General features: G+C 42.6%; 1 protein-coding gene across 1 annotated transcript in view; it reads left to right on the forward strand.

Moving 5' to 3' along the window:
* Positions 1–3,904: 3,904 nt before the first annotated feature.
* Positions 3,905–22,765, forward strand: part of FOXO1 (forkhead box O1) — a 64,145-nt gene continuing 45,284 nt past the window's right edge. The window contains exon 1 of the mRNA XM_088460173.1: positions 3,905–4,749. Coding sequence (XP_088316299.1) covers positions 4,204–4,749 — 546 coding nt within the window. The 5' untranslated portion in view covers positions 3,905–4,203. The remainder of the gene's footprint in view (positions 4,750–22,765) is intronic.

Here is a 22,765-nt window from a genome sequence, read left to right on the forward strand (position 1 = left end):
ATCAAAATATAAAGAGCTAGATGCATGTCGCGTATAGCTACATAATATAATAAATAGCTAGATACATATAGTGTGTAAGTACAAATAAAAATTATAAATTGCTAGATACATATAGGAGCTCATGCAGAGCCGCTCGTTAGATGTGATCGCTCGCACCCAGCGTATGCAAATGCGCCTAAATGACGGCATGGCAGGCGCTCGCTCGGAAAGGCATAAGCATGCCCACTTTGTGCTGGCAAGCGATCACTTTGTGTCTATAGACGCCCACTAGCGCACGTCATCTCCAGGAAGTGTATTAAAACACTGGTACATCGAGGACCATCGGAAGGGCTCGCAGCGCTTGTGGTTGCCTTACCTTACCGCAAGCACTGCAAGGACTTCAGTGTAAAAAGCAGGCAGGCAGGGCCGGATTAAGGGGGGGCGACAGGGGCGGTCGTCCCTGGGCCCCCACACACAGAGGGCCCCCACACAGGGTCGGTGTGACCCTGCCGAGAACAGGTGCCGGCGGCACCTGTTCCCGGGAGAAGGGCGCTCTGCAGCTGCGGCCATTCTTCTGCATGCAGCAGCACAGTCAGTGCTGCATCAGCTTGGGGCAGGGTGGTAGTGTGGACGGCACATAAGTGCCGTCCGCACTACACAGCACAAACACACAGCCGCCGATACCGGCAGCTGTGTGTTTGTTTTAGCAGCCTCTGAGAGTCAGTCAGACTCTCATCGGCTGCTTCTCCCACTGCCGGAGCCTCCGACTTCTGGCTCTCGCAGTGGCTGATGGGAGCGACGCCATGTCGTCTCTCCCATCATGCAGAGGGGGCCGGCCCGGGAGGGGGCCGGACGGAGGAGCAGACGACAGAGCGGGGATTAAGGTAAGTGGAAGTTGTTGTTTTTTTTTGTGTGTGTCTGGGGTGTGGGGGCACTGCAGGGGGTAGTACGAGGGTAACTGCTGGGGAGGTACTACTATTACTAGGGGCACTGCTGGGGGGTACCAAAAGGGGCACTGCTGGGGGGGTACAACTACTAGGGGTTACTACAAGGGGCACTCCTGGGGGGGTACTACTACTACTAGGGGCACTGCAGGGGGTACTACAAGGGGCACTGCTGGGGGGGATTACTGGGGGTACTACTAGGGGCACTGCTGGGGGTACTACTAGTGGCACTGCTGGGGGGACTATTAGGGGCACTGCTGGGGGGACTATTAGGGGGACTGCTGGGGGGACTACTACTGGGGGCACTGCACACTGGTGGGACCACTACTAGGGGACACAGCATAGAGGGGGATTACAACTAGGGGTACTCCTGGGGTATTGCTACTGGGGGCACTGCTGGGGCAGACTGCTACTGGGGGCACGGCTGGGCTCGACTGTGTGGCTTGAAGGAGCCCCCAGCAACTTAGTTGCACTGGTTCCCCCATAAGCCTTAATCCGGCCCTGCAGGCAGGTGACGTGTACTATGACGCTGGCTGATAATTATGCACGCCTCTGAAATGGCGTTGCTACACTCAGGCACGCCTGCGTTCGCACCTCCACTCCCCCGTTATTAGTGTCCTGCCCCTGTTACTACCCACAAACGGCCTCTCCTGTCACTCATTACATTGGGCTATATTTGCTGGGCGAGCGAGCGGATTCCGATCGCACCGAGTAGTTCGCGCACGCGAAGAACGAAGCGTATGCATGCGCGGCCGCTTACCATCGGCCACGAACGAGCGAGCAGCCGCTTGCGAGCGGCTCTGAATCAGGCCTATAGTGTGTAAGTATAAATAGCTAGATGCATGTAGTGTATAGCTACATAATAAATATAATAGCTAAATACTGTACATATAGTGTGTAAGTATAAAGAGCTAGATGCATGTAGTGTATACCCACATAATAAATATAATAAATAGCTAGATACATACAGTATATAGGGCCATATTCAATTAGCCGCGATAAATCAGTCTCTGCGAAAAAGAATCGCGAGTGACGTCATTTCGCCATGCGAAAAGTTTCCTCCGTATTCAATTCCAAAGGCTTTTCGCCGGTGCGGAAACTCAATTCAATGGGACCTGCGAAAACGTTTTGCCTATGAATAGGTGTCGGAAAAAAGTGCAGAATTGGGGTTTTGGGATGCAAAGCTGCGGGAACCCCCCTGCTCCCTTGGGACACTCCCCCAAAGGTAAACTGCGTAAAAAAGCTTAAAAAAGACTTTAGATCACCCCAAAAAAGTACTTTCGTTTTGGGGGCGAAAAAGAACAAAGTTGGGGGAAAAAATTTAAAAACTAGCAAAATAGACTCATGGGGGGTCCCCAAGTATGCCCCATGAGTTTTTAAGTTTGCAGGTGCTTGCGGCAGGTGGATTTTTAATGATTTTTGAAACTACACTTTAGCAACTTAAAAATATGCTAGCTAAATGCTATTCTTCACCACTTATGCAAAGACGCTAAATAGCAGCTATTGAGAGCATTTAAGTACCTCTAATACTTTCAGCAGGGCTATTTGGGGTTATCTAGAGTGATCCCCAATGTCAGTGCAGCTTTTGGGGGGTGTCAGGCTGATTTCCCCAAATCTGACAGTACTTTTCGAATGTTAGAGTTTCGCCGGGTCCCGTTTTCACAGATTTCTAATTGAATACGGGGAAAAGCGGGCACGCACGTGATACTTTTTTGCATTGAAAACCAGCGATGTAAGCGAAAAGTCCGGCATGCGAGAAGTACGGGACTTTTCGCCTAAAACTGAATATGCCCAATAGTGTGTAAGTATAAAGAGCTAGATGTATGTTGTGTATAGCTACATAATAAATAGCTAAATACTTATAATTTACATATAATAAGTAGGTAGATACATATAGTGTACAGCTGTATAATAAGTATAAAGCGCTAGATGCATGTAGTGTATAGCCACATAATAAATATCATAAAAATCTAGATACATATAGTGTGTAAGTATAAATAGCTATATGCATGTAGTGTATAGCCACATAATAAATATCATAAAAATCTAGATACATATAGTGTGTAAGTATAAATAGCTATATGCATGTAGTGTTTAGCTACATTATACATATAATAAAAATCTATATACAGTGTGTAAGTATAAATAGCTATATGCATGTAGTGTATAGCTACATTATACATATAATAAATAGCTAGATACATATAGTGTTTAAGTATAAAGAGCTAGATGCATATAGTGTATAGCTACATAATATATAGATGCATGTAGTGTATAGCTACACAATAAATATAATAAATAGCTAGCTGCATATACAGTATAGAGTGCATAATAAAATATAAAGAACTAGATCCGTGTACAGCTACATTATAAATAGCTAGATGCATATAGTGTATAGCTACATAATAAATATAAATAAATAGCTGGATAAGTGTGAGATAATAGATGACAACAAAATCCTGGCTATATTATCTGGTTAGAGCCAGGTGTTGTTATGACAGCAGCAGTGAGGGCACAGAGAGCAGGTAGAGGGAGAGGTAATGTTATTATCACGGGAAACACGCGTGTTCAGAGTCTCTGAAGCTACAAATAACAGAGCAGCGTTATCTGTAAGTGTCATTCCCCTTTGTGCTCTTTGGATAGAGCAGTGTGTGTGTGACGGGCACTACACAGCGCCGCAGACACGCTGCACGACGGGACATAAACAAACTCCACACTCGGAGTTATTACAACAAGTCTCGCAGGACAGTCACACACAGCATGAGCCAGCAGTGCACCTCCCAGCCCACCCCCTGTGTCACTCACAGCCTCGCCCCGCCCACTCAGCGGCCGGGATAGTGGAGGAGGTAGGGGGAGGAGGCATTGACGAGACGCTACAATTGGCTGAGTACGAGCTCCCTTCAGTCACAGCGGCCGCGCCCCGCACCACTCCTCCCTCCCCTCCTGTCAGGAGTGGGCGTGCCTACGGCGCGTGACACAGCACGGTGGGTTCCAGTAAACTGCAGCCTGTTGCCGGGGGCAGCCCGGAGTCACTCAGACGCTCAGCGACAGGCAGCGGGCGAGGAGCCGCGGCGGCAGCAGCGCTGTCCCAGCCAGTGACGCACCTCTCCGACCGTCCTCACTCGCGGGTCGCCGCAGTCTCTCAACTCGGCGAGGAGCCTCAGCCGCTCTCCCCCCGGCGCGGAGCCGCTCTCATGAAGTGACTGAAACTTTTTATTTTTGTTTTTCTTTTCGCTGCACAGCCCCCGAGTGGGGGGGACCCTCCACAGACCGAGCAGCCATGGCAGAAGCACCGCAGCCCGTGGTGGACATAGACCCGGATTTTGAGCCCCTGTCCCGGCCCAGGTCGTGCACTTGGCCCCTTCCCCGGCCGGAGTTTAACCCGAGCAATTCGGCCAACTCGTCCCCGGCCCCCTCGCTGCAGCCGGAGCCCGCCGCGGGCAATGTGGACTTTATGAGCCTGCTGGAGGAGAGTGAGGACTATGAGCCGGCGGAGGCGCTGGGGGTGTGCGGGGAGTTTCAGTGCCGGCTGCAGCAGCAGCACCCCCAGCAGCACCCACAGGCTGGAGCCCTGCATGCCCCTTCAGGTGTGCCAGCCCTGTCCCCCGCCTCCTCCCCTTCCCCCCTGGGAGCCCAGCAGCCCCGCAAGAGCAGCTCCTCCCGCCGCAACGCCTGGGGCAACCTGTCCTACGCCGACCTGATCAGCCAGGCCATAGAGAGCTCCCCAGAGAAGCGTCTGACCCTCTCCCAGATTTACGACTGGATGGTCAAGAGTGTCCCCTACTTCAAGGACAAGGGTGACAGCAACAGCTCAGCCGGCTGGAAGGTGAGCAGGGCAGGGGGCTGGTTCATTGATGCAAACTTACTAGGGACTTGTAGACAGGAGGTGGATCAGTGCCCGTCATGGTAGGGGAGGTGGATCAGTGCCCATCATGGTAGGGGAGGTGGATCAGTGCCCATCATGGTGTGAGAGGTGGATCAGTGACCATGGTGGCAGGGTAGGAGAGATGTGGATCAGTACCCATCATGGGAAAGTAGGTGAGATGTGTCAGAACACAAGGACACTTGGCACAGTACCTGGTGCACAATCAGCACTTGAGTGTCAGATACACCTGTAGACGCTTCAGGTAATGCTCCTTGCGGATATCCTGCAAAGTGCAAGCACCTAGAGGCTACCTAACTCCTGGGAGCTCGGGTAGCAGACTGTGAGACTAGTGAACCTGAAAGGGTTGTGTCTGGTTTGGATGGGACTCTGGGGACCCTGTCTGTGTCTGTGCAGCTATTAGACAGGTTCCAAAGCGCAGGGCTGAGACTATTCCCATATCACTGAATTTAATGGAACAAGGCCCTGGAGAGTTGCTACAGTATGCTCATGTACAGTATGAGCACTGAACACCTAGAGGGGGCACACACAATATGACCCTGTTATGAACCCCCCACACCGCAGTACATTGTGTAGTGACCGATTCTTTCCACTATCTGTTTCCTTTGAGTTCATCCTGAGGAAGAGCGGAGTCTCAGGTTACCAGTTTAGTAGATTCGAGAATTGCGATTCTTTCTTGTAATGTAAAGTTATTGCACATTTATGGTTTGATCATAAAGCACCCCATATACAGGAAGACAGTACACAAGTCTTGTGCAGAGTTTTATTTTATTGGAGTTTTAACTATTTGTCAGGTCTTTTATTTATATATATATATATATATATATATATATATATATATATACATATATATATTATTTGATTTATGTGTTTCAGCAAATTGTTCTTGTCTCTGTTCCTGGCCTTACATGAACTGTTGTCAGATTTCATTGCATTGGCCCTGAGGGGTTACTTTGCTGATTTTTGTCTTATCTCCGAAACTGTTTATTTATACCATTTGTGGAATGCATTAAATTAAATGGACGGAAGAGGGCTGCTTAGTTGTGTGGGACTTCTGCTCCATGGACTAGACCTACCTTTTTGGCAGAGGGTAATCATAATGAGCAGTGTGGGTGTAAATTATTTCGGCCACTTGTTACTGGTACACCAGTGTGATAAAGCATGAGTGATAATACCGTAACCCCATTATTGATAGCAGAGGGAGATCCAAATATCCAATACGCTCTGCAGTGGTTGGTTCTCCTGGAACAGCAGAAAGCACCTGTGGTCAAAAATCCCCCCCCCCCCCCCCCCCTTAAGCCATATTTCATGACATTACTTTTTTTCTTCTACATTATTTCATAACTCATATGGAGAGTCCCACAAACAAAAGCTCTGACTCTTGTTGCCTATTTCCTTGTGTAGCCAGTATATATACATCTCAGTGGATCACATTGCTGCTGATATAGAGTTTTAAAACTTTCCACCTATCCACAACAATCTATGGCAGTGGTCCTCAAGGTGCACTAACAGTCTCCAGGCTTTAAGAATAGCAAAATGTGAGCACTTTTGACTTAATTAGCACCTCCAGTTATTTTTATTTAACCATCTGTGATCAAGCATGGGTAGCACTGATCTATGGGCTAGATTCTGATTAAATGAGCCATGTGTATATGGATGTGGGTGTTTTCATGCTGATGATGGTGGGAAATGTCCCTTTTCTATAAAGACTGACTACATTGCTGGCTTATGCTTCAAAAGACTTTTGCAGGGTTTTCTTGTTTGGGTGTATTGTTGGCATACTTTGCAAATGATTTAGGCTCCCAATTTGTTGTGAGGAGAAAAAATAAATTCTCTGTTTTAGTATTACAGTTCGTGTCATAGATTGAGAAAAAATAAAAATAAAATAATTTTGAATTCGATACAGTTTGATACCCAAAACAGGAATTTTGATTTGAAGATCCATCGCCAATAAGTGTCTTCAGTGATTTAGAGGATTTTATGTAAACCGTTGACATGGTTTCCTCCTTGGTGAGGAATTCTTGCCTAGTCCATAGATCCCATGATTGGTTTGCGGCATTGGTTTGACGCAAACCGACCTGTCCAAAATTAGTGACGTCTTTTCTTTCATATGGAAAAATCTATTTACTGATGACTAGTAGTACGAACATCTGGTCCATTGCATGCTTATTTCTCTGGTAGCTGTAATATCGCCAAATCGCACTGGTTCCTATGCAACAGGCTCTTCTCCCCAGCAAAATAGCCAAATTCTTCATGAAAAAGTTTTATCCAAATTCCTTCAAGGATTAAACTTCACACGCCATCCAAAAGACAAAAGCAAATTGTGTGCCTTTTTTTTTTTTCTTTCTTTTTACCAGGAGGGTAAACTGTATTTAGCCCAGCAATTACTTTTTCTGAGCTGGCAAAACAACTGGAGCATCTTGTCAACCCTGCAACCTGTAATGACATGAAGATTCGCTTGCAAATCGCATCGTAAAATGATGTCTATAAATGAAGGCTTAAGCTTACATTGAAGTTTTTATAACAAAATAAATACGTTTATGCAGGCCATAAGTAATGTTGTAAAACAAATGAGATCCTAAATGGAAAATAATTAGTATGCTAGTGTTCAAATGTCGCATGTATAATAAAAGAATGGCTTAAGTAATTAGCTGCATGTTTCCGATAGGTGGGTTCAAGGATAAATTAATTTGACGGTTACTGATCGTCTTGTGCAATCCACTGTGTACGCAACGCTGGTGTCCTCTTACCTGTTGTGTCCTGCTGTCATTGCTGCACAAATTGACAGTTGTGAATCTTTATAGAATCGGTGTTACAGGTTTGTTGTCATGTAGTCATTTTACAAGTTAGATGGTGACTGGAAACAGTATCACATCTGTGTAGTCTTCTCTTCTTTTTTTTTATTTTTTTTTTTTAATGTAGAGGTTATGTGGATAAGGGATAATACTTGGTTGGGGCCCAGAATTAGTTTTTTTTTCGGGGGAGAACTATAATTGCTACATATGCAATTGGATATGGTTACACTGACCCTCAGGACCTCTGATTACAAATAACTTCACATATTGTGCATCAAATGCTTAAGTCATGTAATATTGTAGACTGAGAATATGATTAGTACTACAAATCTATATATGATTAATGAAATAAACACTTTTCATTGCTGGCGAGTTATTCCATTGAAAGGGGAAAAAAAAACTAGTTAACAATGCAAAAGGCATGTACTATTTATTACATATTTACTCTTTATTACACTTAATTCAGTCCCTTTATTTGCTCTAATATTAAGATTGTCCCGGGGGAAAGAATGAATGTCATTGTTACAAAGGGGCTAAATGTAATAGACTGCGATCTGGCGCAGCGGTGCCGGCTTGCAGTCTATTACATTTAACCTCAGGTCTGTGTTTGTTGGGAACATTATAATTGTACCTAGAAGTTGTAGCTATTGAAGTTGAATGCAATACATACAAGTGCGCAATGAGTGACCAGGGGAGAGCTGTGGTGGCAATATGTGACTTACAGGTGCAGCTTCACCGACACCTACCTAACCATACATCAGGAAACCATCACGAATGTGTGTCTCTCATCATCTTATAGACATGATTCACGGTCATTGGAGCAAAAGCTGGGTACACACCTGCAGATATACTTATCGGGTGATCGGCCCGATAATTGTATAGTGTGTTCCCGGCTTAACTGTAGATATCACGGGTCTACAGATTCTCATAGTGATTGTGATCTATTCTTCTTGCTGAAATTCCTAAAGAGGTCACTTAACTTTTTCTTCTTCCAAAGACTCCTTTTACTATGATAAGTAAGCAGGGGTGCATTTTACACAGAGGATGTTAAAAGCAGGCTCCAAACACAAGTGCAAATGGCCATGCCTGGTTCAGCAGAGGAAATAGCAGGGGTGGAACAGACTGACAGAAACCCACAACTGCGGCAGATGTGAATAATACTAGCTTCACTTGTAATATGACTAATGCCCCAAAACTCGGATGAATCGCCCTCTACAAATGCAATATTTGCATAGGTTACTCACACTGTTCTCTTTTATTGGGATTTGAGACTCCAGCTTTAAATCTGAACCCAATTTGAAATGTTCATGAACTAATAGTGTGTGGGAGTGAATTGTAGGCTGACTGCTGTTACCATTTACTCATTAGTCTGAGTTCCAGCTTTGTGCAAAGCTAAAGAGAAGTCGCAGGTCTAATGGCTGTAACTTGTCATAGCTACACTAAGTAACCTGTGGCACTCCGGCTGTTTCAACAAAAAGTCCCATCATGCCTTCCCATCAGACATGCTGGTACATGTAGTTCCATAACATTTGGGTCTGCTTTAAGGAAATAGACTTTGATTCTGAATACTCCTCTCAACTGTAAAGCCCCCCCCTTCCCCACCAGCTAGAACTCCAGTATTGCCAACATTTGTTTTAAGCTTTTAGATTTGCATATGAGAAGTTGGGTTTTTTTTTTGCTTCAGTTTTTTTTGTGGCAGTTCAAGTGTTTGCATTGTGCAATTTCTTGAAACATGTAGAGATCAGTGGGCATCATAGTGACACACCAGTGTGACCTGTAAATGGTTAACTTGCTGTAGTTGTATAAATGACCCGCTCTGCGGCATTAATAGCAGATTCACTGGGACATAAGCCCATTAAAAGTTGCCTCTTCCTACTACTGGCTTAGAACCTTGCAGTGAGAGTTTTATAACGTAGGGTATTTAATATTAAAATATACACTTCTACTTTTTTGCAGCAGAAATACATTGTCAATTTATTTTCATTACAAGGTATTTTATGCACAGCGTGGGACGTTTATGGAAACTGTTGCCCAGGTAACTGCAGAAAAAGGTGCTGTAACCCCTTGCAACCAAAATGCATTTAGTACAGTGTGGGAAATGTCTCAGCATGAAGGGTTCACATTCTCCCATCAGTAAATGTCAAAAGCCCTCCGCTGCATTAACGTTCCCTTCCCCTGTCAGCCTTCTACCAAGCACACGTTTACACAAGTTTTACAGTGAAGAACAATTTCAATTAAAATATTTTACTTTACACTATATGAAAATAACCCATAGGCTGTTTTCCTCTTAAACCACCTGTGGGTATATAGTCGTGCAATGGTAAGCTATATGCAGATACACAGGCTTGTGTTGTAAGCCAGGATCTCAGAGACTTGGTAGAGTATTCATTGGAGTTTCTCATTGGCTATCCATGGGGTTTTAGACGGTTGTGTCTCCTCTGGTTAGAGTGTACGGCATGTGCAGTGTTCTGTGATAAAAGGACGCTTTTCTATCTCTGATAATGTTCTATTATATCAAGTGTTCCTTCTTGTTTCCCTCTTCTAATTGCATGTAAGCTTCTCAATTGGAACATAAAGAACCAGAGCCGTAACTAGACTTTTTGGTGCCCTGTGCCCCCCTCATTTTTTGAAATAGAGACATAAGATGGTGTACCTGAAAAAGGGCCATGGCCTCAATGGGAAGGACCAGGGAAGAGATAGGGGAGGCCAGGAGATGCTATGGATAAAAGAAGAGGAAGCTACAAGTGAGAGTGATAATAAAAAGGAAAATTGACAGGTCCAAACAGTGCCCCCTGCCCTACGGTGCCCTGTGCCATGTCACTGGTCCTACCACCCTAGTTATGGCCCTGTAAAGAACTCAGCTGAGATGCTGATGCAAAAGGTCTGGTATGACAGAAAGCTAATGGGTCAGACTTTCCTCCACGGGACCTTTTTGTCTATTTTTTTTTTTTGAATTGCAGGACTTCTAGGGTGCTATAACTCTCATCATGCCAGGGGTGTGCAACCTGTTGCTCTACAACTTTTGGATTAATAACTCCAGCTTGCTCCGGCATGTCTGTTTTTCTTGTTAGTGTGTGAACTATATGCATCACTGCATTCAAATATTTTATTGGTGTGTTTTTTTTTTTTTTTTCTTCTTTATTTGGTCTTTAATATGTGTTTAAAAATTCAGCATTTAGTTGTCTTTATATGTAAGATGCCATAAATAACTTTCAGAAGTGTTTCCATGCTATTTTTCAGAAATTTATGACTGGTTTTATGTTCATTGAAAACTTTGGAAAATGTATAACCTTCAATTTTGTCCCATCCTTATAATTGAAAAAAAGACTTGCTTTATAGTTTGCTGAAAGTTCTTCAATCAGTAGGAAATGTGCCCAGTATATCTTTATATAAAAATGCAGCAGGAAATGTATTTGGTATAGCTTTAAAATAAGTAATGAATTTTTAAATTAAGTTTTGTAAATTTTGTTGTGTTTTTTTTTTTTTTTTTTGTGAATCTCGTCAAATTTTGTTACCCGCTTAAAGAAGTTAATCTTTGATTTATCTTCATAAATCCCTCATTCCTCCTGTATTTCTTGGTGGGCCAGACTACGGGAACAAGGATAATACTGTAGAAGAGTACTTTTTATCTGTGTTCTGTCCTCCCGCATTATTTTCTCCTATAAAGTAATACAAGAAGCGCAAAAAAGTCTCAAGGATGTCATTTTATTCTTGACGAAAAATGTTTTTCAATGGCTGTGCTGTGAGCATTCCATAATGAATATTTTTCCATAGGTATGGACTTAAATGTTATTTCTATATTTTAATTCAGGTTGGTCTAATGCACTATTCTCTATACGTAGAAGGTGTAGACACATTATCCTTGCCCTCTTAAGGCCCCTACAGACTAGACGATATTGGGAGCAATTTTACCGATTCCGATGCATTGGAACGACCAATCGCTCATATCGTCCAGTGTGTACACTTGATCACGATGCACGCTCCCGCCGGTCGTTGGTCGAATCTTCTGATCTTCCCTACATGCAGGAAGATTTGTCAATCTATGTAACGATTTGTGGCATATTGTGCAATGTGTATGCACTACAGAACGACAAACAGTATGTTGTTCCGACCCGAATGATGCAGACGCCACTTGACAGACCTTTCCCTTGTCACAGATGCATGCACAGATCTGTGCATGCAATGCTTGTTGAGGTAAAATTAAAAAAAAAAGTGCGTGGGGTCCCCCCCTAAAAGCACAACCAGCCCCAGACTTTTCAGAGCCAGTGCTGGTTGTGAAAATACAGGGGACAAAAGACGTAGGGGTCCCCTGTATTTAGCACAACTGGCACTGGGCTCAGCGAGCCAGTCCTGGTTTTGGAAATACAGGTGACAAAATGAGTAGGGATCGCCTGTATTTTCCATAACCAGCACCGGACTCTTTCTAGCGGGGGTGTATTGCCACAGCCAGGGGAACCCTTCCACCGGGTCCCCCAGCCAAAGCATGGTGCCTGACTGCTAGGCAGGGGATCCCTGGGGAGCTGGGGGCCCTCCAATAAAGGGGTCTCCTTCTCCAGGACACCCCAGGCCTGGGCTTGATAGCCCAGGGCTATCTCCGGCACCCGGGGTTTATAGTGTAAAGTGTTGTGTAAAAACATTCTTTTACAGTAGAACTACAGGTCTGCGCAAGCCTCCCGCATGCTGGTACTTGCTGAACCACAAGTATCAGCATGCGGGGCATTAAGGGCCCGCTGGTACTTCTAGTTCACCTGCAAAATAAATGTTAAAATAACCACAACACACACACATCGTGACAGTACAACTTTATCAAAACATACATGCATATAATAATCACACATACTCTCCTAGAATTTATTTTATTTGTAATTTATTGTGGACTTTTACTAACTGAGGCTAAAACAATAGTTCTAATACAATATACGGTATCAATTAACTTGAATTGAAGATGACTGGGTTGTAAAACACACCAAGTCCTGCTGTGAAAATGAGCAGGACGTGGTGGGATCCGGCTCTGCACTTCAGATAACATGGATTACAAGAATGAACTCCACCTATTTGTTATTTAGGACATCTTGTTAAATATTAAATGACTACATGCCCACTTTTGTAACTAAATATGTTTACCACACTATTAAGATGCCCATCCACTAGACGATTAAGTTGACGATTAAATGATCGTTGTCGTTCATAAATCGTTTGCAAAAATGTCTAAAACAATAACGTCAGGTTGAGCATGTTTGCAGATGGTTGATGAGCCTGCACTGAACGACTGCTCATTCAGTGCAGGCTCATCGCAGACTGACAAACTACTGCACGATTACAATGTCATAATCGTGCAGTCCTTTTCATGTCTGCTAGTGGATGGGCACCTTTAGGGGTATATTTACTAAAGTGCTGGTTTATAGAAGTGGAGATGTTGCTCATAGCAACCACTCAGATTCTATTTATCGTTTATCTAGCACCTGCACTTTAGTAAATATACCCCTTACATTTTTGCAACAGTTTGCAATGTTCAGAAGGTAGCATTTCCCTAATAGGGCTTATATCATGATTGACAACTTGACAGTCTTGTTTTATAGTGTAGCACAAAGGATTTATTCATATATGGGTGCAGGGCCAATTGTTGCAACAGCAGCTCAATTGACTGCAGTCTTGGCTATTTAACCTGTATCAGATCCTTCTTGGGCACGTTTGTAGCATTCTGTTGTCCTGTACAGAGCACCAGTCAGATGTTCGATTGACACTGAATAATGTACTCTTTGTGGTCCTTAAATTTAGACCACCCAGTGATGCTCACAACAGATCCAGTTGTGAAAGTGCTGCATTACTGAAAACCTGTACTAGCACCAGCTACACTTTTGTACAGTAGCACATCCAATAATCCTTATTCCTCCCCTGTTGTCTCCTACTTTATCTTTTAGCTAACTTGGCGTAGGTCTTCAGCAGCAACTGCTATTAATTGGAGAATAGCCAAGTAATTACCTAATAGCTTGTACAACCTGTTTTATCATTTGGAAAAGACAGTTCCGTGGGAGACCATGAGCCATACACACGGCAAGCAACAACAACTGCTGCTCATTGGTCCTATCTGCTCGTTCCCCTGCTTCCCTCCCAGTCCTATCCCTCTCAAATGTACCACTGTCTGCAGAACAGAAGAGGATGGGTGCAGATGGCGGTTTGGATCTGGGGACTTTAGCAGACAAAAAAGCTGTGGAAAAGCTTTACAAATGAAAGCTTAAGAGTGCTCTTATGTGTGTTAGTTTTTGTCATTTATTTATTAAGCTACTTGTATAGCGCCAGCATATTGCATTGCGCTTTACAATTGTGAACAAAATAGTAATAACAGACCATAATGATCCAGCCAGATTGCAGAGGTGGGCTGTATGATCCAGTCACATAGGAATGGTGGCTTGGGGTCAGGAGGATGTGAAAGTGAAGTAAGAGGAAATATGTAAAGTTATGTGTGGACTGTATAGAACACAGTGCATGTTTTCCAAGTCTCCTAACAGAAACACAAGTGATATAATTATCTCCACCTAGGGATATTTTAAAATGTGAGTAATGAATACACCTGTGCACCTGCTAGGTGACCTGGAAAACATGAACTGTGTGGAGTCCTGAGGACCGAGTTTGAGAACCACTGGTATAGAGGGAATATAATTGGGTAGGCTAGTTTATGGAGGTTATGTGGGTGGTTCTGGAATTTGATAAGCTGCCTGAAAAGGTGAGTTTTTCAGGGACCGCTTGAAGGTTTGGAGACTTATTATGCATGGGATGGCATTCCACAACGGTCTCTCAAATCTCACTACTTCATCAAAGCCTTCCAGCTCTCATCCTAACCTGCTACTCCATGCTTCTTCCTGTCTACCCCATCTGTGTCACCCCTGTCTGTCTGCCCCTCCCCTATAGGATGTACGCTCTAACGAGCAGGGCTGTCTTTCCTCTTGTGTTTCTCCTTCCGTCACTCATACGATCGTCTATTCCAAACTCCCCACAAGGGCACCTAACACTTGGTAGCTGACGCCCTGCTGCTTATTTTTGTGTGTTATGACTGCTATTGCAGCAATTTATATAAACCATATCCTTGTCCTGCATTGTTTTGTACTGTAGGTCGCTGTTTTTGTTATTGCTCATTTGTTTATGTACTTTGAGGTGCTGCGGAACCCTTGTGGCGCCATATAAATAAAGGATGATGATGATGTTGATGATAATAATGTGTAAATATTTGTATTCTTAGAGGGAATAGTTGGTGACTCAGAATTTGGCTTGTTCACTTTGCCAATGATGTAAGTCTGTGCATGCGTTTTTTTTTTTTTTCTCCTGCTATTCATAGGAGATACTTTTCCGCCTATTACAATGCATTGACTTTCCACTTAGGTGAAATTGTCCTGGAATTGAATGTGGAGATACTTTGAAAACAGAGGGAAGGTCTGAATCCACGGAAATTTTTCTCCAAACAGCACTTTTCACCTCTAATTGAATCCGTCCCTAAATCGTCAAAGGCATTGGCACAAGACGCAGAGGCATCCGACTCTAGTAGAAGTGGTGCATGTACAGAATTAGTGGCTGAAGTGTCCCATATCCCCCCCCAAATTGGCATATATAATTATCTTGTGGTAGGAACTGTACTAACTGATATCAGAGTTATCAGATATATGTATGAATCATTTCAGTGGGAATAAAGTAGGGGCACTTGGCTTTCTGACTTCCTCTCCCAATTTTGTGAAAGAAACCTAATTGCAATAGTACAGGTTTGCCATACATGTGGTGTTTCCTATGCAAAGCTTGCACATCACTGATCTACTGTTCTGCATGTCCCCATGACTGCACATCAGGTACCCCCAACAGGTCATGCGTTCTATAATCATGCACAGGTGAGTTCATCTATTTTAATTATAGTAACTATCCCACCTCTTACAAATGATAAAAATCCTGATCTTTTTGGAGGGACTTGAGGACTGAAGCTGAGCATTGCTTCTCTATCATTTAAGTCAGTATTATGTGAAGTGTGTGTGTTTGTGTGTTTGTGTTTGTTTTTTTTTTTTTTTTTTTAATGTACGAGAGGTGTCAAGAAAACTTTTCTTAAATTAGTAAAAGATATTTAGATAATTTATGCAGTGTATACAATTTCTGTGCCACAGACCATATAAATCAAGCACTCTGATTCAATATACAGATAGGAGAGAGAGCAAATTACCCTCCGGCTGTGTCCTCATACAGTGTCAAAATTGTAAGGCTGAAATTATGAAACATTAGCATTGCTTGGAATAGCTTGTCTAAAAGGCCACAGATTAGATCACTGAGTATAACAAAGAAGTTTTCTCAAGCACGCCAAATGGATTGTTTCTTAAAGGGGAATACAGAATAAGGATATAAAATGGTATATTAAGCTAGCAAATCAAATATAAAATCTGTTGTGTCCACTGGTAGAACAGAAGTTGCGATGTCTCCTTAATGAACAACTGTGTTCCGTTAATAGAAATTCCCCCAGATTACGGTATTCAAGCAAAAATCTTAATCTTCCTGTTCTATGACAGCAGCGAAAGTAATGAGTATGAGTGTTTAGCTTGTTGTGCCCTTCCTAATCCGAATGCAGCTCTTACAAATGGTGTTGAATGGGGCAGGTGTAATACAAAAGGTTGATTTTATAAAAAGTTTGACAAAAATTTGGTCGACATAAAAAGGACACCATGGAAAAGGGTCGACATTGCAAATGTTAGACAGTACAGAGGGTCGACAGTTTCAAAAAATCGGCATGAAAATGGTCAACACTTTTTTTTTTTTTTTTTTTTTTCTCCCCCTAACCCTAATTTTCACCATAACCCTCCCCTTGGTCCCTAACCGTCCCTCCTAGTGCCTAACCCTAAACCTAAAAAGAACAAAATGTGATGACATTTTGAACCTGTTGACTTTCTGGTGTCAACCAATTCATTGTTGACATTTCGTATGGAACCCAATGGCGCTTAGATGGGACATTCTAAAGTCCATTGCAGTAATGCCACTGGCAATCCTGGGTGTGTACTGTAGATTCATTCTGACCTTTACTGTTCCAGCGGAATGTAGTCGGTATCCCGTGGTCAGAATCCCGGTTCCAGAATCCTGACCGCTGACATCCCAATGGTAAGTATTAGGCTTGGGGTTAGGCACTAGGGGGGTTTAGTGTTAGGCTACTGGGAGGGGAGGGTTAGGCTGCCGGAAAGTTGAGTTAGGGTACTTACCTGCAGGTGGGGGATTTTGACTGTGGGGATGCCACTGTCAGTAGTCTGCCGCCATCCTGACCGCCGGGAGCCCGTACCCAACCCGTTCCAGGTATGCTGCTCTAATCATTGCCTTGTAGGGATCAGGGATGCCCTTTTTGAGGACTTGTTGGACTGCTACCCCAGACTTCCTATGGCCTGCTGACTCTAATGGTGAGACATTTGTTATGTTTATTATTATAATGCCATATGCACCTCTGCCTGCATTTCAATTTTGCGTTTTAATTCCTTCTCCAGTAGCCAATACACCATGTTATAAGTGAACGTATTGTGCTGAATGAGTGTGCATTCATTATAAGTGGAATAGTGAGCAACCTGGTGATGTCATGACGATATCACCAACAGCCGTAGATGAGAGTTCCAGATCCGCTGTCCCCAAAACGTTAGGCTCAGTGTTTCAGGGATATAAAGTTGCTATTAGGCCCAGATGAAACCTGAGTTTATTTTAGTGTACTATGTAGATCTATCAGACTCTCTCCATATGCTGTATAAACCTGTCAGATTGTTAGAAAATATAAAGGATCCTTAACCTCCACTCAGGCATGGCGATTTCATTCAGTTTGTGTGATGCATGTGCTTCTGTGCGAGTGTAAAACTTGTGCACAAAAGTTTTTTAAGAATGTTTAACTCCGTGAGAGACACCTAAACACTACTTTATTTGGAAGAACTAGGTGATTACATTTTGGTGTAAATATTTGGGTTGCACTAAATAGGCAGAAGTAACAATAGGTATCAAGGAAACCGGTATTTATCCCAACCGCCAATTTTTCTCCATACCTGCTATAGATTGTTAGCTTGCAAGCAGGACCCTCTTACCTCTTTGTCGGTCTTATTACCCAGTCTCGTCTTATTACTGTTTTGCTTCCAATTGTAAAGCGCAATGGTCCTGGTGCTCTATAAAGAACTGTTAATAAAATATTATATTGGACCATGATGTAAACTACACGTGTACTGTAATCCTATTAGGTAATTACCTTTTATAAACAAAAAGGTGTAGACAAGTCTTGATGAAACTAGCAAATAAAAAAAAAATATAAATATGGGTCTTGTTATGAAAGCGCAAAAACTTTAAGGGCTCAAAAAGAATGTACCAATCAGAGTAAAATAATTAAATCTTCATCATGCCTTCCTGTAGTCTTTCAATATCGTAACTAGTCATAATTACATTTTATTTGGTTAGGTTTTGTTGTGTTTGGAACTTTATTTAAAAGGGATTTTTTTTAAACTCTGATTTAAAGGAGGTTTACATTGTAATGCAAAGTAAAACCTTAGATCGTGTCTTGTTCTCCAGCTATCAGCTGACAGAACATGATGGGGCTTGTAGTCTTACAGCAGCTGGAGTGCTGCCCATCCACTTAACGATGTGGGTGACGATGACACGATTACGATGCCGTCGTCTCCCGCGGGGTGAACTGCATACACTGAACGTTCAGACGTTCAGTGTATGTAGATCAATCATCCCCAAACATGGCAACCTGACGGTGGTCGTCAGGTTGACCGTCATGTTCGGGCGATGATTGATGTTAAAAACGACCAGCGGGCGTGCGTATCGCTGGTCGTTTTTAACCTTTTGTGCCCGATTTGCGAGCGATTATCAAGCGATGGAACGACCATCATTATACCTCCATTGCTAGGTTTAATCGCCTAGTGGAAGGCAGCTAAGCATGCTATATGCAAATAGGAATTCATTTAATTTGTGCACACGTGGTGGATAACCTAAAGAAAACCCAAAACAAAATGCAACAGTATGATTCTTATGCGATTGTACATATGGGCATCTTTTCTAGAGAGCACTGATAAAAAGTTCATCTTAGCAGCTGATAACTGTGCCAAAAGTACAAGACATTGAAAATGACCAATGTTTCTGATCAGCAGAGGGTAATATAATTGACTTAAAAACTTAAGGGGAAATTGTTTTCCCCAGCGGCAGTTACTAGTGGGCACCCGACGGAGCCATTAAATTGTTTCTCCGTGTGGGCACGATAGCCGCCGGCGCTGACATTCCGGCTTGCCGACCTCTTGGTAAAAACCAAAAATAAATTGAATTGCTCCGTTGGGCGCCCATTAATTATCGCTGCCCCAAAAACAACTGAATTCCCCCCCTTATCATTTCAAAATAAATTACTATCTAAAATCCTGTTGATATTAGAAAGCTCCGCAGCTTAACAATGCTGTAGCACTTGTTCAGAAAACTGCAAAGCAACAAATACACTAACCTTTAACCTAAAAAAAACACTGCTATAAAACATGCAGTCTACCAGTGTTCACACACTACGGCCTTGCCTGAGAAAATAGGCAGCTGGAGAAATTGGTCAATAAAATGTATATCTAGCAAGGGAAACGAGCACTTTATGTACATTTAGCTTTAAACCCGCAGCATGTAGCTGTTAATATGCTTACTTTTGTCACAAGATTGGATAAAAGTTGCTGTGACATGTACAAGGCATGGGCCCTGTAAACCTGTTTAATCATTATATAAAAGCATTTGCTGGAAAAGAAAAAATAATACAAAACCGTTTTCATTGTAAAATTTTGCTAAAGTTTTAGTTTAGCTTGTCTAAACTGACTAAGGTGATGGGTTTTTTTTTTTTTTTTTTTTTTTAAATTGTTAGAAATGTTTTATTTTAACATATGCAATGCTGCAAATGACAGACTTCTAATTTTACTATTGATATTTATAGTACACAAGGAGTCCTGTTACTAGAGTACATAGTTGTCAGAATTTGAAAATGTATTCCAGGGATACTTTGTTGCTGATAATGTACATATAAACTTCTCACGTGTAGGTAGGCCGTTGTGCTTTCTATTCTAGCACACTCTGGTCTGTATCTCAGCAGTTTTACATCAGCTGAGTGTGCTAGAAGCACCAGAGCATGGAGCAACACACCTGGCAGGAAAGATAAACTGTACGGGCTGTGACAGATGCAGGGTGCTAGAATGGGGAAGCCGATGGACGTAATCCCGACCGTCGGCTCCCCGACTGTCTAATCCCGGCAAGGGCTAAATGACAGGCGTCGAAATCCAGACGCCTGTCATTTTACCTACACCGGGAGCCTGACACCCGGCTTACCGATCGAAGGTAAGCTGGGCACGGACAGCCGAGGTTCTAGGTTTAGGGTTCCCGGGGTAAGGGGGCTTAGGGTTTAGGCGGCGGGGAAGGGGGGGTTGGGTTTAGGCACTGGGGGGTGGAGCTTAGGTATAAGCACCCCTAAGGGAAGGTTAGGGGGAGAATAGGTTAGTCAATACTTACCTCTCGACGATCAGGATTTTCACTGCTGCCGGGATGCCACTGTCAGGATTTGAACCGCCGGTCGACAATGAACACTATTCTAATGTGTGAATGACTAATAACTCTTTAAAAGCCCTAAGGACCAGAATGGATCAGAATTATTGCATAAAATCTACAGGATTGAAGTCAATAGTGAAAGTCACTTTTTAGGGCCAGCTTTTTTGGCACTGTCCCTAGAAAATAGGGACAGGTGATTGTGACGGTGTTGAGTCACACAGCAGGAAGCCACTCTTTAACACTAGAATACAAAAGCAATTTTGTGCACTCGACAGTATTTCAAAGATCCAAAATGTTTTTTGAAGTAGACTTGCATATCTGTGCTCACTAGATATTCCTCAGTGTATAAAGGGGAAACGAAGAGATAAAATTACCATGAAAGAAAAATACATTCTCAGGACCGGTTAATATATCATGGTATTTAGAGGACAAAGTTCAGTTTCACAGTTAGAATTATGCCACGTTAGTTAGCTGAGCGGTTACCTCAATGCGTGTCTGCAAATTGCAAACATCAAAAAATGCAAAAGGGGTTGAAAACCTAAATCCAAATAGTTTGTTCCTCAGCCTGTGACTTTGATCTCTTTGTTTTTTTTTTTTGACAAACATTTTGAAAAGTTTCAGGGACAGAGGTTACAAAATTCTCCCAATGCCTTTCTGATGTAAAAATTCGAAGACTATTGCAAAAATATTTTATTTTGCACCGTTAAAAAAAATAAATGAAAAAGCACCTGTAGTCAGAGTATTGCAGTCACTACACTATACAGTACACATGTAAAGTGGATTAAAACTTGTAGTTCTACAGATGCTGTGGAGCGATACAGGTTGCCTAACTCTAAATTCTAGAACAACTCTCACACCTACATATATTAATAATGACTTCTACTACCCACTGGGAAAAATGTGGTTTTCATGTCATGTAAATTATTCCTTTCATTACAAGAAGGCTCTTGGCACAGCACATTTCACAACTCTTAGACAGATTTGATAGAAATTGCATTGTTCCCTCCATCTGTAAGAATTCAGCACAAGGTACACTTGTTCAGTAGAGCGGAAAAGAAAATGCTTAGCCAGCCGGTACTCTATAATGTGTGCGTACATTTAAGAAAAAAAAAAAGGGGGGAAAAAGTTTAACGTAAGTATTTAACTTTTTCCAGCACTGCAAGATCAAATGTACCAATTATAATTGGATAATAACTATACAGATGAGTAATTACTGTCTGCTAAGAGAGGATTTAAAGTTTCTTATGATTGCAAAGTTATTCGTTATACAGCAAGCTAAACAGAATTGAACCAAGACTAGCAATTAATTTCACACACATTAGTATTTCATGATCCTGTTATAAACTGCCTTGCCATTATGTGGACATTTATACTCTTAATGGCTCTTTATCCGCAGGCATTCCACATATTCATTGCCACTCTATAATAGAGAGTCTTTTCTGTTGGAACTTTACTCCCGATTTTGGACTTTGGATAAGAGACAACTATATTTACTATTGGATGGTGTAATTATCATTTCACCAATAGCTGAGTGGCACAGTGGTTAACATTGTTGCCTCACAGAAATTGGGTTAGGCATTCAATTTCAGTCAGGTCTCTATGGGGGCGATTCAAATGTTCTGGCGGCTGCTTTTTTTTTTTTTAAGACTCCCGACAGAGCAATTCAGTTGTTGCTCTGTCAGGGTGCGATAGCCACCGGTGCTGGCATTTTCTGCACGCACTCAGGAGTGCACGAGCAGAAATGTGTCTGAAACACCCTGGTTAGGGCGCGCTAACCGCAAATAGCGTGCCCTAACCAGAAATTAAGACTGGTTTAGCCGTTTTAGACGGCTAAACCTTGTCTTTTAGGCGGCGAAGAGGGCGAAAATTAATGAGCGCCCAGAACAATTGAATATCAAACTGGGCGTTCATTAATTAGCACGACCAAAAAAACATTTGAATTGCCCTCTGTGTGTGGAGTTTGTATGTTCCTGTGTTGGCTTGGGCTTCCTTCCTTAGCCTAAAGGCATTCTGGAAAGCTAATAGGCTTCAGACTAAATCAACCTTCGTGCATTTACCTGTGTGGTAGGGAATATAGGTTGTGCCAGTGAGGCAGTGAATGCTTAAGAATTCTCTATAAAGAACTTGCTAATTAATACCTGTTAATAAGAACCGAATGCTTGTGGCACCAACTTCAAGTATCCCTTGTGCCGCTTGCTCCTGAAATATCAATACCTGTGAAACATGAGAAAATTAGTTTGGTTATTATGTAAATTAGTTTTTATTGACTTTGAAAAATAAAATGGTATACAGCCCTCTGTATACCACTTATACCTATATACCAGGGGAGAATTGGGAAAAGAGGATAAAACAATTTCAAATAAATAGTGTATACACTTGTGTACAACATCAGTCATAGTCCTTACATCTTGGTACATAGAAAAACAGGAGATGGAGCAAACCCTTTGAAGCCTTAACATGATGTGGGCCAAACACATAACTCTGAGTGTAAGTAGAAATAGAAACAGACAAGTAATGGGGAGACCAAGGGGGCTTGGCGTTAGTAGTTCTCCATGACTCCACTTCATTTGCGGGGATGAGTGAGCAGTAAAGTATGGGCCAATGTTTCCATCTTAAAGCTA

Source organism: Taudactylus pleione, unplaced genomic scaffold (genome assembly GCF_031769625.1).
Source record: "Taudactylus pleione unplaced genomic scaffold, aTauple2 ptg000043l, whole genome shotgun sequence".
In the NCBI taxonomy this organism is placed as follows: Eukaryota; Metazoa; Chordata; class Amphibia; order Anura; family Myobatrachidae; genus Taudactylus; species Taudactylus pleione.